The sequence below is a fragment of the Chaetodon trifascialis genome, chromosome 17 (assembly GCF_039877785.1).
Source record: "Chaetodon trifascialis isolate fChaTrf1 chromosome 17, fChaTrf1.hap1, whole genome shotgun sequence".
NCBI lineage: Eukaryota > Metazoa > Chordata > Actinopteri > Chaetodontiformes > Chaetodontidae > Chaetodon > Chaetodon trifascialis.
The window spans coordinates 5,122,625-5,138,635 of record NC_092072.1 but is presented as its reverse complement, the minus strand read 5'-3'; the positions used below and the strand labels follow the sequence as shown (position 1 = coordinate 5,138,635).

Sequence of the window (16,011 nt, the reverse complement as noted above, 5' to 3'; positions counted from 1 at the left end):
GCAACATGCGCTCAATAAGATACGGAGTGGACTCGTTTGCACGCTTTGTTACGCGGTGAAATTAGTGTTTTTATTCCTCTTAACTGTCGCTTTGACAGCGTAAGAGATCAGATTTTGTCACCTAGTATTCACGTGACTCCTCGGATGCGAAGAGTTTGTTGGCCAGAAGCTGATTTTCGCTCTGTTCTCGCGTTATTTCTGCCTTAAATCTCACATATGGATGAATTGTTCGTTTGGAGCTTCTGAGACAAGTGGATATATGTTTTCCAGGCACTCACATTCAGCCGTACAGTTTTTATCTGACACAATACTGACAGTCAGCTCCCCAGCGGCGCTTTTTTCAGGTCCCCTGCCCAGGTGACCTCCGAGATCCAATACGGGTTTTCCCTCAAACCACATGACAAAAACGGCCGCGTCGTGCCATAAACCTGCTCTCTGCGCTCACACGTCTCTCATAAATCAGCTTTATGTCACGTCGAGCAGTTAAGTACCAATTTTCACTTCAAAAGGAGACGACAGATCGAATTGGAGAGCAGAGAGGAGGAGATGGTGTTGTCTTGCTGCTTTCTGTCTTATCGCTCCATCAAACCCGGCGATGGCGCGTCTGTCAGCGGGCGTGATGTCCTCAGCAGAGACACACCACCAAAGCACGACTCACATCGAAACGTCTCCCCTCGAAATGTTTCATCAAACCCACAGATTATTCGTGTTTTTTAATTAACACCCGTGTTCTGTTTTATAAGATATAACTATTGATCCCACGCCGGTGAAATCAGACCGCAAGCAATGACAGCAAGAATGAAAAGGAGACGAGGAAAGAACAAATAGGCTGTAAAAAGGGATGAAAAATAAAAAAAATCTATTATATATATGAACATTACAATCAAAAGGAATATAAAAATAATATTGCCAACGGAAAACTTTAAATTGCAGGTGGTAAGATGTGGATAATAAAACATTGTTTTGTACTTCTGCACAGTATTTGTGTTCATTCTTTATTCCTTTATTATATTGAATTGGCTGCAGTGACCTGCAGAGTCATGCTGCTGAGCTGCTGAACAAATGCTCTCAAAAAGCTTTGCAATGATTAATTAATCAATCACTGTCCAGGACAGTTTGGGAGACGTACAAAGTGATTTGCACAGCAGAAAACAACAGGAAGCAGTCGTTTACACACAAAGACTTCATGCAGCTTCACGGCCCTCAGAGCTTCATATGAAACAGTGAAGCAGTAAACAAGAAGCTAATAGACTGCAGACATCAGTGCACCTTAAACACATCCAGATATGATGGGATAGGATAGGATGATTAAAGGGCAGAGACAGAACATGTGAAGTTAATGTTTCTGATATCTGACTTTTCTCTGTCCTCTCCCTTTAATCTCTTCTGGTCTATGAAAAGCTTCATATGGAACAACATATGCTGCAGTGGTGCCCTTCTGGGTGTGTAATCACAATGTCACAGGTTTGAGTCCAGACCTCATTTCCAGTCTGTTTCCTCAGAATAAAGAAAAACTAATCAATCAGTCCCTGCAATCGGCTGGCGACCGGTTCAGGGTGTACCCTGCCTCTCGCCCATTGTAGCTGGGATAGGCTCCAGCCCCCCGCAACCCCGAAAGGGATAGGCGGTATAGATAATGGATGGATGCATAATCAGTCAGTGTCATGTCCACACTGAGCCCAGACCCTGTGACAAGGCCTCCAAGCACATCATTTTCAGGGGCTGCAACTGAGTTAGGGAACCCCTGAGACACACCCTCAAAAACAAATGTCCACAACAGCAGGATCCAACATGTTCAGTACTAATTTTAATAACTAAATGTTTTATTGACTCTCATTAAGAAGGTATTGATTGACTGGCATCAGTCAGTCAGTTGTAAACGCTTAAAAAGTCCCTGTAAGCATAAATGTGCAAAAGAAAACTGAACTGCTGGACAAGCTGATGGAAATGTGGAGTAAATACATTTTTGAAACTTAACTGATTTTTTCAAACCCCTTAAACATGCAGTTTCCCTCTTTTATTTCACATTTTCGTTGCTCGCCCGCAGACCACTTTGATTTAAATTGACTAAAAATCAATAACAGGTTGTAAAAGAAAACCAGTGATACGTAACCAGAGTCTGCTGGAGCGTGGGGAAGATTTTCTTCTTGGCTCTCCAACTAACAACCCAGATTCCCAAAAAAGTCGGGATGCTCTGAAACATAAATAAATACAGAATTCAATCATTTCCAAATGGTTTCCAAAGTGTTCCTGAGCCCATGTACTAACAAATTTCATCCAATCATGTGCTCACAAAGTGGTGAACCTCGCTCGAGTCTTTCCAGGATGCCCCTTTCTTACTCAATCATGATACTATCACCTGTTACCAATGAACCTGTCTACCTGTGCAATGATCCAAACAGGTGTTTTTGGAGCGTTTCACATCTTTCCCAGTCTTTAGTTGCTCCTGTCCCAATGTGCATCAGATTCAGAATAATCTGCAAAAATCAATGAAGTTGATGAGGTAAAACATTACATATGTTGTATTTGTACTGTTTTCAATGGAGTTTATGTCAGAGAGGATTAGCAAATGATCACATTTAACCAACTTTTTTGGGCTGAATGAAGCAGCTGAGCATCATGGGGTGGTTAATCAAAGCTGACAGAAGTGTGAATGAAACACATTCCTGAAACTGAAGCACCCTTTTAGACTCTTCTCACAAATTAGAAAGTCAAGAGTCAGTAGCCCGAGCATAAGACGAGGCTTAAAGCTCTGGAAACTCCAGCTCTATTTAGGGGTTAAAACAATCTGAAACCTCTTATATAACTTGTTCGTTTTAGCTTCATGGAGAAGTATCAGAAGTGTGGTTTGAGTCAAACAAACTCAACTCTCGGGCAATAGATCTGCTTAAAATTATCCCTTGTATGTATCACATGGCATTGTGAGTTTCTTTGAGTAGAGGGTGACTCATTCATTCAGACTGCACACCCTTTACAGAGGGAGAGAGACAGAGGGAAAAAGAGAGAGAGAGAGGGAGAGACGAACAACCACCTACCAAGTGCCAAACTTGAGGCCAACCTCTATCCTCTCCTCCCATCTCATTCTTTCCTATATGGGCACTCTCAGATGGATTTGCAGACAGCGCAGTTACAGACTGAACAGTGCTGGAGAACTAAGAGGGACACTCCGACCTCAAGATAACAAAGAAAATTAACAGAGAAGTCTTCAAATATCGTCGGAGCAGCGTTTTTCTCCTCATCTGACCAGCTTTGAAAAGGTAAATCTTCCCATTGCAGTTGGCATCTTTTGTGCTGGGACGTTTCTTTAATTTTCGGGTGGAGTCCATAACCCCTCCCATGTCTTTTGATTAATTATTCTTTATCCTTTGTATGTTTTATGCCTTTGTGCTCAAAAGAGTTGGAAGACTGCGCTGAATTATGTTTCATTTCAATTCTAAACATGCATTTACAACTTTTTTTTAGAGACATGGACGTTCACAGATCCACACTTTTCCTTAAAAGTGAAAATCTGATTTCATGGATAAATTAGATGCCATTTGAGCTGGAATTGTTCCAATAATAACAAAGTTAAATGTAGATCTGTAGAAAGACAACTTCCTCCATCCTGTAAAGTTTACATTATATACAGTACAATGGCAGTCTTTGCATCAGAATTTAAAAAATCCTCTGTTTCTGGAAAGATTTCAGCATAATGGCGACACCCAAAAACACTCCCCGAGGTGCAAACACACCCCTATCCCCCAACCGCATCACCCGGCTCCAGGAGAAGGAGGATCTGTCCAACCTCAACGACCGGCTGGCCGTCTACATTGACAAGGTGCGCTTTCTGGAGGCGGAGAACTCCGGCCTGCGTCTGCGCATCACCGAGTCAGAGACCGAGGTCAGCCGGGAGCTGACGGGCCTGAAGGCCGCTTATGAGACAGAGCTGGCCGATGCCCGTCAGACTCTGGACTCTGTGGCCAAAGAGCGAGCACGCCTGCAGCTGGAGCTGGGCAAGCTGCGAGAGGACTACAAGGAGCTGAAAGCAAGGTGGGCTGCGGCAGCACATCACTCAGGTCCAAATCTAAATCTGACAGCGTTTTATGTAGTGCTTTCTGTGTGTGCAGGGGTGGAGAAAAAAGGAGATATTTATTCAAACACTCAGAAACGACATGGCTTAGGGTGGGGTGGGGGGTGCGGGTGTTTTAAAGGGGTCTCAGCATGTTTGAGACCCTGAATTCCTTAGAAGCACCCATGTATGTTTGTGAAATCACAATTAAAGCCAGACTGCGTGTGAAATAACATTCTTAATATTCCTCTTAGCAATGAAAGCTGAGTTCATGGGCAATAACACACACCTTTAACACACCCAGCAGTTTTGCTGTTGCATCTTCACGTGGTCTGACAGGACCAGCATGGTGGCTAATGTTAGCAAACTAGATGGTTAATGCTGTGTTACTGGCATTACTGAGTCCCGCCTTTATGACTCTTCTCTGCTTGTTCTATTGTTACACAACTTCATAGCCTATACTATTATCCCTTAATGATCACTTGTGGTTACAGTGGCTGCTGTTCAGCTACATTAACAACAGAGTCTAGTCAGAATTACCAAACCCTCTGGGAGAACAACGCATAACACAGCAAAAACTGTTGCTTCCTCTGCAGGACTCTAAAGGTTTTTGTGTCAAAAATAAAACAAATCAGCCTGGTATGCCCTTCAAGACAAATGAAAAGACTCTACTGATCCCAGCATTTTGTCTGATGATCATGGGAAGAAACAGCTGGCCTGCAGGCTTCTGAAATCCCCTTTTCACTCACATCTATTTCACTTAAGTGCATCCACTGGTCCATCAAAGCATGAGTGACGGGGTTTTGTGATCGTAGTGTTAATATGTAAAACCTTCCTGCACGTGTATCCACAGCAGCAAAACACACACTCACCCATTAGCTCTTCGTAGCTGATGCTTGTGTAACTTACACAGTGGCCCTGCTGCCGGGGGCCACTCCCTAGCTACAGCATACCCTCCTCATTGCTCACTGACGTTGGACAGCTACGCCGACTCCTTCCCATGCTGCCACATCCAGAGCCTGATGACTAACTCTTTCCCCAGCTTCTCCTCCTTCACCAAAGTAACCATCATGCACACAATACGTGGCAGTGTTTAGAGCGCTCCACTCTTGCCTCCGTAATTTTTCCATAAATATTGAGGCGAAGGCAGCCTTGTGTTTGGCGAAGCCAAGCCGTTGCCATGGCAGTGTCTAAGCTAAACACCAGCGGCTGTGGTTTGTGGCTACCAGAAACACGGGACTGGACACAGATCATTGTGGCCTGTGAGTCATATGCACCGAGGTCTTTTCCCTGCTTATATTTCATCCGGGCTACATCCTTATTCAAAAATAGCTCATACTTGTTTCATTAGACTGCGTGAAGGAAACTGTAGTAGTTCAGTTTCCACTTGGTTCTCAAGTTACAAAGCAAATGTGGACGTCTGTCCCTCCTCTGTTCGCTGGAATGTCCCCCATCAGTGCTGAAAACACGTCCAGGAAGATACAACCTAACATCTGAGACTCTTTTTGTCTTTACAGGAACACCAAGAAGGAGTCAGACTTGGCTGGAGCGCTGCAGAGGCTCAAAGACCTGGAGGCTCTGCTGAACTCCAAGGATGCATCCTTGACTACGGCTCTGGGAGAGAAGCGTAACCTCGAAGTGGAAAACAGGGACCTGAAGACGCAGATTGCCAAGGTAACTCAAAGCCGCGCTCAGTTTAAAGCTCAGTGGAAACACATCTGGGGTTCATCTTAACGCAGTTACTCTACGAGCTCTGAGTCTGTCTCTCATGATCCTCTGTGTTTTCACTGGGTGATTATAAATGTCAGCTTATCAAAGACCCAGTTACCCTATTTGTGCCTTCACTGCTCGCTATTTATGTAGTTTTCCAGGAGGGGTTGAAAGGGCCTCACATGCCTGGGGCTTACATAACTTTACTGAGTGAAAATAAAAGATAAAAATTCTTGGATTCAGTGTGTGTGTGTGTGTGTGAGTAAATGAAGAATCTCTTCACTGACTCTTTCCGTCATGGCTGCTTTAGCTCAGAAATTTGGATTAAAGAGCAGCCTCAATGCTCTCCTGTCCTATATCTACTGCATGTTTCTGCACTCTGTGGCATCTTTATATCAATGTTTGTGCATTGCTTTTCACTAATATTCACTTCCTATTGTGCTTTCTTAGCTGGACACCAGTTTGGGAGATGCCAGGAAGCAGCTGCAGGATGAGATGCTGAGGAGGGTGGACGGAGAGAATCGCATCCAGACCCTCAAAGAGGAGCTGGAGTTTCAGAAAAACCTCCACTCTGAGGTCAGACTCCCGGAGAAAAGCGCCTCACATCAGCACCCGCCCATCATCTCGACAAACACGTATTTATAGTTGATGATTTTGGGAATTCTCCAACAGGAACTGCGGGAGATAAAGCGGCGCCATGAGTCTCGCATGGTTGAGTTGGACAATGGCCACCAGCAGGACTTTGAAAGCAAGCTGGCGGAGGCGCTGATGGAGATGCGGAACCAGCACGAACTGCAGATCAAAATGTACAAGGATGAGATCGAGAAGGCCTACAATGCCAAGGTAGACCGTCAGTTTAATGTTGCTGTAAGGACAAAAACTGTTTGATGCATCAAACAGTTTTCACTTGCAGCAGTTTCACAACCTCTCAATAACGAAGCAAAGGGAGGTCCTGAATGCAGAGCTGTTTGATCAACATATTCCTTTTGTTTGCTTCTGTCAGCTGGAAAATGCTCGTCAGTCAGCGGACAGGAGCAGCCACCTGGTTGGAGCCGCACACGAGGAGCTCCAGCAGACACGAATCCGCCTGGAGTCCCTGTCGGCTCAGCTCAGCCAGCTGCAGAAACAGGTGATCTGACATGAGCGGTTCACAGTCAGGCTTCTGACGCCGGAGGCTCGTACTCCCTTTTTGCTGTGTACTCATACAAAAAGGGACATTACACAACGTTTTTTCACTTTCTGCACAAGAGCAAAAACTCACTTAAATGTTCTCTAAATATTTGAAACATAAGATCGGTTTATACATTTACAGAAATTAAGATTTCACAAAATTCATATCCTCTATGAAATGCAAAAGCTAAAAGATCAGCTGTGTAATGTTTTGACATTTCAATGGGATTTTCCTGTTTGCTTTTCATTTTCTTAGAACAAACTCTTTTGGCTGAGCTTAACTAAACCGACATCCAGTATAACACTCATCATGTGGCCAGCGTACCACTAAACCCTCATCTTCACCCAAAATTATGTCAATATTTATGTTGTAGTTGTACTCTGTGTGGTTAGCAGTCAGCCAGCTGTGATCAGCCCCTCTTGTTGCACTCCTCTTCTCCTCCTCCTCTAACTTTGACTATAACCGTGTGGTCCTTCTATCTGATCCAGCTTGCGGCCCGCGAGGCGAAGGTGAGGGACCTGGAGGACGCCCTGTCTCGAGAGCGGGACACCACCCGTCGCCTGCTGGGAGAGAAAGAAAGAGAAATGGCCGAGATGAGGCAGCAAATGCAGCAGCAGCTGGACGAGTACCAGGAGCTCCTGGACATCAAGCTGGCTCTGGATATGGAGATATGTGCTTACAGGAAGCTGCTGGAGGGAGAGGAGCAGAGGTGTGCTGTGCACGGGCTCACAATGAGTTCATTCAATAACTGCTGGAAACCACAAGCCTCCCACATCTTTTCTTACTCCCAGTGAATAAATGCCATCATGTTTGTCCCTGCAGGCTGCGTCTCTCCCCCAGCCCCCCACCCACCAAAGTGACAGGAAGTCGTTCCTCTGCTTCAGCCGCTCGGTCGATGAACTACAGCAGTCAGAGCTCGTCTGCCAAGAGGCGCCGCCCCAATGACACCGACAGCGAGGCCTCCAGCTTTGCAGGTGGAGCTGTGGCCCGCACTCGCATCACCCAGCAGGCCTCAGCCAGCGGACGGGTCACCGTGGACGAGGTGGACCTGGATGGGAAATATGTCAGACTCAGCAACAAAGCAGACGAGGTAAGAAGGTGAACTAACATGGCAGGATGATTAAATGTTATCTGAGTGATGGTGTGTGATTGGTCAAGAGGAGCACGTTGAATACAGTTTTCTGTAAATAGATCCAGCTCTCACTTACATTTGAAGCCACAGACACAAAGTTGACCCATGCAGCCTGATTATTAATTCACCATCTGCTGAGGGAGAACATTACTTTAATGGTTTGACACTATAAAAAATGGTTTTATCCAACCATCAGGATCAAAACTTGGGGAACTGGCAGGTCAAGCGGCAGGTGGGATCTGGCGTTGCCATCGTCTTCAAGTTCCCGGTGAAATTCACCTTGAAGGCCGGCCAGAGGGTGACGGTAAGCAGCGCCTTTCCTCAGCAGCATCACAATGAGCAGTGATGAACACAGTTACTGACAGCTCACCCTGTTAGTACCTTTGCCTGGTTGACAGATCTGGGCCTCTGGTGCTGGTGGAACCCACAGTCCCCCCTCAGACCTGGTCTGGAAGACTCAGCCCTCATGGGGCACTGGAGACATGTTCCAGACCACCCTGATCAGTGCCAACGGAGAGGTATTTACCCCTCAAACTCATCTAATAGACACTTTGTTTAAACCTAAAGGACTGTCATTATATGGAGTTTTATTATAGCCACAGTGTTCACGTAAAGTTCGATGTATGCTTTAAAGTTCAGAAATGGGCAATAAAAAAATGACTAAACATTATAATACCTTTTCCTCCAGGAAATGGCAATGAGGAAGGTCACCCGCACACAGCTTGAGGAAGAAGATGATGACATGGTGAGAGAACTTGTAATGATAACATGTATATGTATATATGCATAACACAGGATCTAAAGCACACTGAATTAGACCCACAACACCCCAAGAACCAGTGAATGCTATTATGAAGCACACGCATACCATCTTGTCACATGATCCAATAGAGACTCAACATTGGCTGACATCAACATCATCATTTCATATCAGTATATAACAAAAATAACATCCAGAGACACAGCTGCTGTAATGTTTTCTGCTGATCAGCTCATCGTTTAGTGAACAGTTCGGTGTCCCCTGATTTAAAGTAAACTAATCTTCTGTAAGTCTCCCACTGTGGGCCGTCAGAGTTGTCACCACAGAATCATAACAATCAAACGTGAATGAGCTCTAACGTTAGCACTGACTCTGTCTCTTTGCCTCAGCAGGTGGCTCACAGCACCTGCGGGGACAGCGAGTACAACCTGAGGAGCCGGACGGTGGTCTGCGGCTCCTGCGGACTCCCCTCAGACAAATCCAGCAACTGCTCCGTGACCTCAGCCTCCCGCTCCTTCCGCAGCGGAGGCATCTCCGAGGGTCTACTGCCGCACTCCTACGTGTTCAGCACCAGCACTCCTCGCAAGGTGGGCCCTGCAGCACCTGCAGCCGATGCAGGACTTCCTGTTAAACGTGGATTTTGAGCAGATTTGTGTGTAACTAATAGCAACTTCATCCATCTGTCCTCTTAGGCTGGAACCAGAATGGAGAGCTGTCCGATTATGTGAGCGCCTGGAGCATCGCTGAGACACTTCATCTCCTCACTTAGTTTTCAGTTATTAGTCCTTTAGTCATCCATTGTAGTTATGAAGTTCAGTAATTTTCAAGATATTGAAGGCGAAACTTTATACTGCTTTTTTATAATGTACATAGGCATGCTTATGAAATATTTTCTTGAATTCATTGTGATTAAAGCAGCCGACTTTGTTTGTATCTGTGACATTAAGGGTTGGAGATGTCTTCCAGGCATTCACCTAGTAGTAAATGATGAGTCTACCAGTGACTTCAACAGCTTAAAACAGCTGTTTGGGCTAATTTATTCTAAAAAGTTGGTGATATCCACAGCTGCTGTTACTGGAAGATAAAATCATACAAATAAATCTGATTTGTGTTACACTCTGTAAACAGACTGATGCAGCAGGGTTACAGTAAATCCATTATTGCTCACTTATTTTGAAAAATACATTCATCTTGAACAGAACTTGTCTCTGGAGTTAAATGAATCGACCCTAACCTTGCTACAGACCCAAAGAATATTGTGTATTTTTTACTGATATCAATAAACATGTTTTCAGAATTCTGCCTCATTTGTCTTGATGTGATTGCTGTACACACGCACGCGCGTTAATGGATAAGGAATCTTAATTGATATTTAGTTTATATGATTGATTGAATGTAACTATAAATAGTCTTTTGTCCTCCAAAGATCTGAGATGGCAGAAAGCAGATATATGTTTTGACAACAACAACAACAACAACAACAATAATAATCATAATAATAATAAAAATCATACTCTGAAAGGAGACGTTCTATATAATGAGCACCTTTTTGATATTCTAAGTGCATTTTGATAAAAACAAAACAACAACAACAACAACAACAAAAAACAACCTTTTACTGAAGTAGCAAGTACTCAGCACTTTTACCTTTGTACCTGGACTATTTTTATGGTGTAGTATGTAAGCGGTCTTCCACTACTGTCCATATTCATAATAATAACAGCACTCAGTAATATATTCCATTATCCACTATGGCCCGGAGATCGTGCTTTTATTTTGAAATTGGAGCAGCGATGTTGTTCAAACCCGGAAGTGGTGACGCCGTGGGCTCAGGGTGTTTCTGCTCGGCTCTTGTCTTCTGTTAGTATATTATTGCTGTGTAAGTTGTGTCACTGCATTGTTTTAAAGGACATACGTGCATGTGAAGTTGTTTTCAGGAAAAGCTTGTTAACGTTTGGTGAGTTTCGTTAATACTTTGTCACGAAGTCGAGCAAAGTCAAGCTAAATAGCAAGTTTAGCTAGCAACTCTCAACCATTAAACCCAGCCTGTGGACCGGAGCTGAACTGGAACTTTCTGTGTCAAACCTTCCGTTTATTCACTGTAAAAGCAAACCTCTTTAACTAACAATCTCGACTTTTACCTACATATTCATACAGATGAAGTTAGCTTGTTGCTTTCCGCTAAAGTTACTAAATACATCAGCAGCTGGATGAATTTGGTATTTTTATGGACAAAATGACTAATCAATCGATCGACCGATCTTTTCAGCAATACCTCAGACAAGGTACTTTGTCTTTGAGGTCTGGGAAACAGTAATAGAAACTTTCAAATATTTCCTGAATCCTGATGAATCAATTAATGAAAACTAATTAACAGCTGAGTGCAGTAATTAGCTGCAGCCCTGTCTGATGTGATCATTTCAGTGCAGAATGATTCTGATCACTCAGCCCTAATTACAAGTTCAGACTAAATGCAAAGTTAGCAGAAAGAGAAAACCTTAATTTGGCATCAAGAATCTTTGTGTCGAGCAGGAGCTGAGAGCTCAGGGACTGTGAGCAGCAGCCTGCAGGTGGACGGTGTCCGCAGACTGAGCTCTCATTAGTGGGAAAATACATCAACACTGGAGCAGGCTGTCTGAGCCATAGCTCACAGGCTTTGCGGCATGTAAAAGTTACTAGTTTTAGCTCTACAATTAGGCTGACAGCCCATTAAGTCGTGTGATCAGTGTGGGGTCAGACGTCCTTCGGCTCAGGGTACATCACGTGGTCTCCTCTGTTCCAGGAGTGCGGCTCCATCTGGATGTTGAGCGCGCGGGCTCTGTTTGGGATCGGCTTCCTGGTGACCTCAAAGGCCGCGGCAGTCCTCGCTCAGACAGGGACATGTCCACTGTCTGCCGCAGCTAACAACCACAGGAGGGACTGTCCCAGTAGCAGACCAGCGTCCACGATGGCCCACAGCATCAAATATCTCGGGTGAAGTTTGAACTCTCAAACCGTTTGCAGGCTGCAGGTGTGTAGACTGTCCACACTCACCTGTCTCTGCTCCTGCAGGCAGGAGGAGGCCCAGCACATTGACGAGGAGCTCTTCAGTGAGTATGGCTTCAGCGTGGACCAGCTGATGGAGCTGGCTGGACTCAGCTGTGCCACAGCTGTGGCCAGGGTGAGATGTCACTAAGGGCTCTTATTTTGAAATAAAGTGTGTTTAATGTAGAGAACTATGTAGAAATGTATTGTTTAAACTAAATATTTTTGGGTTTTGGACTTCTGGTTGCACAAAGGACATTAGAAGATGTCGCCACTCATAACCCATAATGAGCATTTTTCATTTTTTCCCCCAATCTTATGAACAACGTTATTAATTAAATAATTGAGAAAACAGTCAGTAAATTAAGGGATAATGAAAAAAAATTAGCTGCAGTCCAAACTTGTACTGGTGAGTAGCCAGTATAAAGCAGGAATCTGGTTCATTTACATGTTATCAGCCGCTTTGGCATTATAAGTGTGTTGTATTATGTGTTTTTTAATGCACGTGAACACACCTGAAAGGCCTTTTAGGTATCAGTTCGACTTGGTTTCTCCACAAACGGCCCAGTTGTGCTACCAGGAAACCAGGTTTTGCATGAGCAGAAATTAGATTGTTTCCTCAAGAGGGGAATAATCAGATTACTCCATCTTCTGACTCCACACCACTGGAAGCATTTAGCTGCTGAGAGAAAAGTCCTCTTTTCCTTGTCAAACACCAGATGTGGTTTAGTGCTGTATAGATTTTTTTTTCTGTCTGTTTTTTCCTGCAGGCGTATCCAATTACCTCCCTGATGAAGGCCAGACCTTCTCTGCTCGTGATTTGTGGACCAGGAAACAACGGTGGCGATGGCCTGGTCTGTGCCCGACACCTGAAACTCTTTGTGAGTGTCACTCAGTTCATTTCAAGTGCAGGAATTAAGCAGTTTTCAGGTGCTGGAGTATTTCTGTTTTATGGTGTTGTATACTTCTACTCCACTGCAGTGAAATATACTGTACTTTTTACTCCATTACACTTATTTAACTACTGGTTACTTTGCATGTGTTTTGTCACATAAAACTCATGATTAGCTCTGGAATTGAGTTTTGTTTTTTGATGAAGAGTGAGAAGCTGTGTGTGTACACATGCAAGGAGTTTTTGTTTTTCTCGATGGTACACAGTCCAGGTAGAAATGGAAATAGACGTACAGATAAAAACAACAACCCTGAACAAAGATGAGTTTCGAACATAGAAATTATGTTTGAAACTGTTGTAGATTATAAGAAATATAAAAGAAACATTTGTAGAATATATTCTATTGGATCTATTTTTGCAGATTCAAGTGTCCAGCACACTAAAATCGACTCCACCTCAACCAGCTACAACAAAAAGGCATCAGTAAAGGGTCCATTTGGTGCAACAAGTCCTTTACGTTTGTTCCTTTAAGCACATTTTGAGATATTCCTACTTTCACAGAAAGGATGTGAATTCCACCCCTGCTGTACAGCTCAGTGTTAGACCATTTAAAGACCTTCTGTGCTGCTTTAATCCTCCGTGGCAGCTTTGAGCCAATCAGAATTCATTCTTCACCCACAGCTATGCTATCAAACTCCCCGTGTGTGCAATCAGGGGATTAACTAAACTTGGTCAAACTTGGCGGCCGTCAGCTTTCAAACCGCGCTGACGCTTTCAACTTCCTTGTGCGTCCTCCTGCAGGGTTACGAGCCCTCCATCCTCTACCCGAAGAGGCCCAACAAACCTCTGTTCCAGGGCCTGACCACACAGTGCCAGAAAATGGAGATCCCCTTCCTGACTGAGATGCCTGAGGTTTGGTGTAAATCAATTATGCAGCAGTGTTAATCTGCAGCGGTGAAGAAGATTCTTCTCCGTATTGTGTTTATGAGTGTGCTTCAAGCTATGGCAGTACTGTATCACACATTATTACATCTTTCTCAATCAGGCTGCAGTTTAGAGCACATGAAGCCTCAGTTATCCCCGTGGGGGCAGTAGGCTTTTATTGCAACAAACAGCAGTCTATGATGTAATTGATTGATTGCTTCAGTAATGATGCTCAGTCTGGATTAGTGTCTTTACTGATGGTTTTAGTTTTCAAACATATTTTTAGCGTTTTTACACGTTTGTTAGTCTGTCGAGGAAATGGAAACAAACACCAACGGAAAAAATCGATTTCTCAGGCTAAAGTGATCGACGAGGCTTACAACCTGGTGATAGACGCCATCTTCGGCTTCAGCTTCAAGGGGGCCGTGCGAGAGCCTTTTGGTTCCATCCTGGACGTGCTGATGAAGACGACGGCCCCCATCGCCAGCATCGACATCCCCTCAGGTCAGTCCTCACGCGAGAATACGGGTTGATGCTAAAGAAAGATGTGCTTCCTGCCGTCTTGGTGAGCTTTAATCTTGTAATCGCTTCTGTTCATCTGGATGCAAATTAAATTGTCTGTATATTTATTGTATTATTATGAGAGTTAATAATAATTGGGATCTCAATATTGATCAACAGAATCATAATGGTCATTTTTTAGCAGCCTGAGGAAGCCTGATATGGACTGTGACGTCCTGTTTGCTGTTTGTTTTAAAGGCTGGGATGTGGAGCAGGGCAGTACAGACGGACTCCAGCCCGACATGCTCATCTCTCTCACTGCTCCCAAGAAGTCTGCCTCCTTGTTCAGAGGACGATACCACTTCCTGGGAGGCCGGTTTGTGCCTCCAGGCCTGGAGAGGAAGTACCAGCTCAACCTGCCTCAGTACCCCGACACAGACTGTGTGTTACAGCTGTAGGTGTGAGGAGAGGATTCAGTGTCGTCTGTAAAGGAACAGTTTGAGGAGGAATTCTCATCTGCCTCTTCTTCCAAGAGACAGATGAGAAGATCAATACCACCCTCATGTCTTTGATGATTACAGAGCTTGACTCTAGAGGTGAATCTTCTAGTTTGGCATTCAGGCTGGAAACAGCTCGTCTGGTTCTGTCCGAAGCTGGAAATCATGCACAAAAGCACCTCTGAAGCATTTGTTTCATTCATTTATCAACAGAAACGTCAAAATGACAGTTTGTGGTCTGACGGGGATTAATGTGCTATAACTGTTTCTTGGCATAATGTTCAAAGATATTTGTCACCACAGTGAGGTTGCCAGATATGGTACCATCGTGCCTGTACAGAGACCGAGACTTAAAACTTGTGTTCATTGACAGAATCTGGCTGATTCAACCTGTTAATTAATGAGTGTTAAAGGAGCTTTAGACAGAGCCAGGAAAGAGGTTTCCCTCTGCTTTCAGTCTTCATGCCACGCTAACACACAGACATGAGAGTGGTATCAGTCTTCACATCTAAACTTTGGAAACAAATCAAATGAGAAAATTTCCCTCAGTGTTAAATAATCCCTTTAAAGGCAGAATGAGTCGGATTTTCCTCAGTCATCAGAAACTGTCGCCTCTCGTCTGTCGTGGATGTTTGAAGAGCTGCAGGTCTGTGTCTGACTGAGGGTGGGGCGCGCGCGCACACGCGCGCACACACACACACACACACACACACACACACACACACACACACAGATCACAGGCTGTAGTGGACAGGATGAAACACGCACTTCAGCTGCGTTCACACAGAATCCAGCAATGCGGCACCTTCCTGCAGCATTGTGCACAGCTTTGCGGAGGCGTGGGTGTGTTTATTCGTGCTTTAGAATGAAAACGGTGTGAAACAATCATAAAACATTTCTTCTCTCTGATTCACTGCTTTGTTCTCACTGACGCCTCTCTTCGTTCACTCTCTAGCTCGCTCGACCACCGCTGCTCTCTCTCTTTCCTCTTATAGCGGCGGCCCGCTTTGAATGGTGTGTTTAAAAACAGCCACAAATCCTGCGTAGTATGCCTTTAAATGTGGGAATTTGGTTGGTTCCCGTTGTGTGGATGGTGGTGGGTGTGATCTTAATGTGTGCTGTAAATCCAGTAAGGTGAGGTGTATTTATAGAGCTTTATCAGCTCTGAGTTTTCCTCACATGAAAGCACTAAGCTAAGTGATGCCATGGCTGCTTCAGCTTTATGAAAAAAGTAAATAAAAGGATTGGAAGTTGTCTGCATTGTTATTATTCCTGTAACACCAGCCGTCCATTGAAAGGCTCTAAAATATTTATGAGACGAATCAGCAAAATTTTCAGGGTGAGGTGCGTCA

General features: G+C 44.3%; 2 protein-coding genes across 6 annotated transcripts; both read left to right on the top strand.

Annotated features, from left to right (window-relative positions):
* Positions 1–3,136: 3,136 nt before the first annotated feature.
* LOC139345799 (lamin-A-like) lies at positions 3,137–9,639 on the top strand. Of its 3 annotated transcripts, none has more exons than XM_070984640.1 (13): positions 3,137–3,257; positions 3,681–4,029; positions 5,566–5,722; positions 6,209–6,334; positions 6,431–6,601; positions 6,762–6,887; positions 7,418–7,638; positions 7,752–8,019; positions 8,258–8,365; positions 8,460–8,579; positions 8,750–8,806; positions 9,214–9,408; positions 9,514–9,639. In XM_070984640.1, exons 2-13 carry the CDS (start codon positions 3,692–3,694, stop codon positions 9,547–9,549), a joined length of 1,923 nt encoding a protein of 640 aa, XP_070840741.1. In that variant the 5' UTR covers positions 3,137–3,257; positions 3,681–3,691; the 3' UTR covers positions 9,550–9,639. The 3 variants fall into 3 exon arrangements, with proteins under 3 accessions (XP_070840741.1, XP_070840740.1, XP_070840742.1); XM_070984639.1 differs by having other exon boundaries at positions 9,211–9,408; XM_070984641.1 differs by lacking the exons at positions 3,137–3,257; positions 3,681–4,029 and adding an exon at positions 5,281–5,310 and having other exon boundaries at positions 9,211–9,408.
* A 960-nt stretch (positions 9,640–10,599) lies between these two features.
* naxe (NAD(P)HX epimerase) lies at positions 10,600–15,914 on the top strand. Of its 3 annotated transcripts, none has more exons than XM_070984170.1 (7): positions 10,600–10,700; positions 11,604–11,794; positions 11,873–11,981; positions 12,616–12,726; positions 13,539–13,649; positions 14,018–14,165; positions 14,421–15,914. In XM_070984170.1, the coding sequence occupies exons 2-7, from the start codon at positions 11,622–11,624 to the stop codon at positions 14,618–14,620; spliced, it is 852 nt and encodes a 283-aa protein (XP_070840271.1). In that variant the 5' UTR covers positions 10,600–10,700; positions 11,604–11,621; the 3' UTR covers positions 14,621–15,914. The 3 variants fall into 3 exon arrangements, with proteins under 3 accessions (XP_070840271.1, XP_070840270.1, XP_070840269.1); XM_070984169.1 differs by having other exon boundaries at positions 10,652–10,681; XM_070984168.1 differs by having other exon boundaries at positions 10,665–10,778.
* Positions 15,915–16,011: the final 97 nt, after the last annotated feature.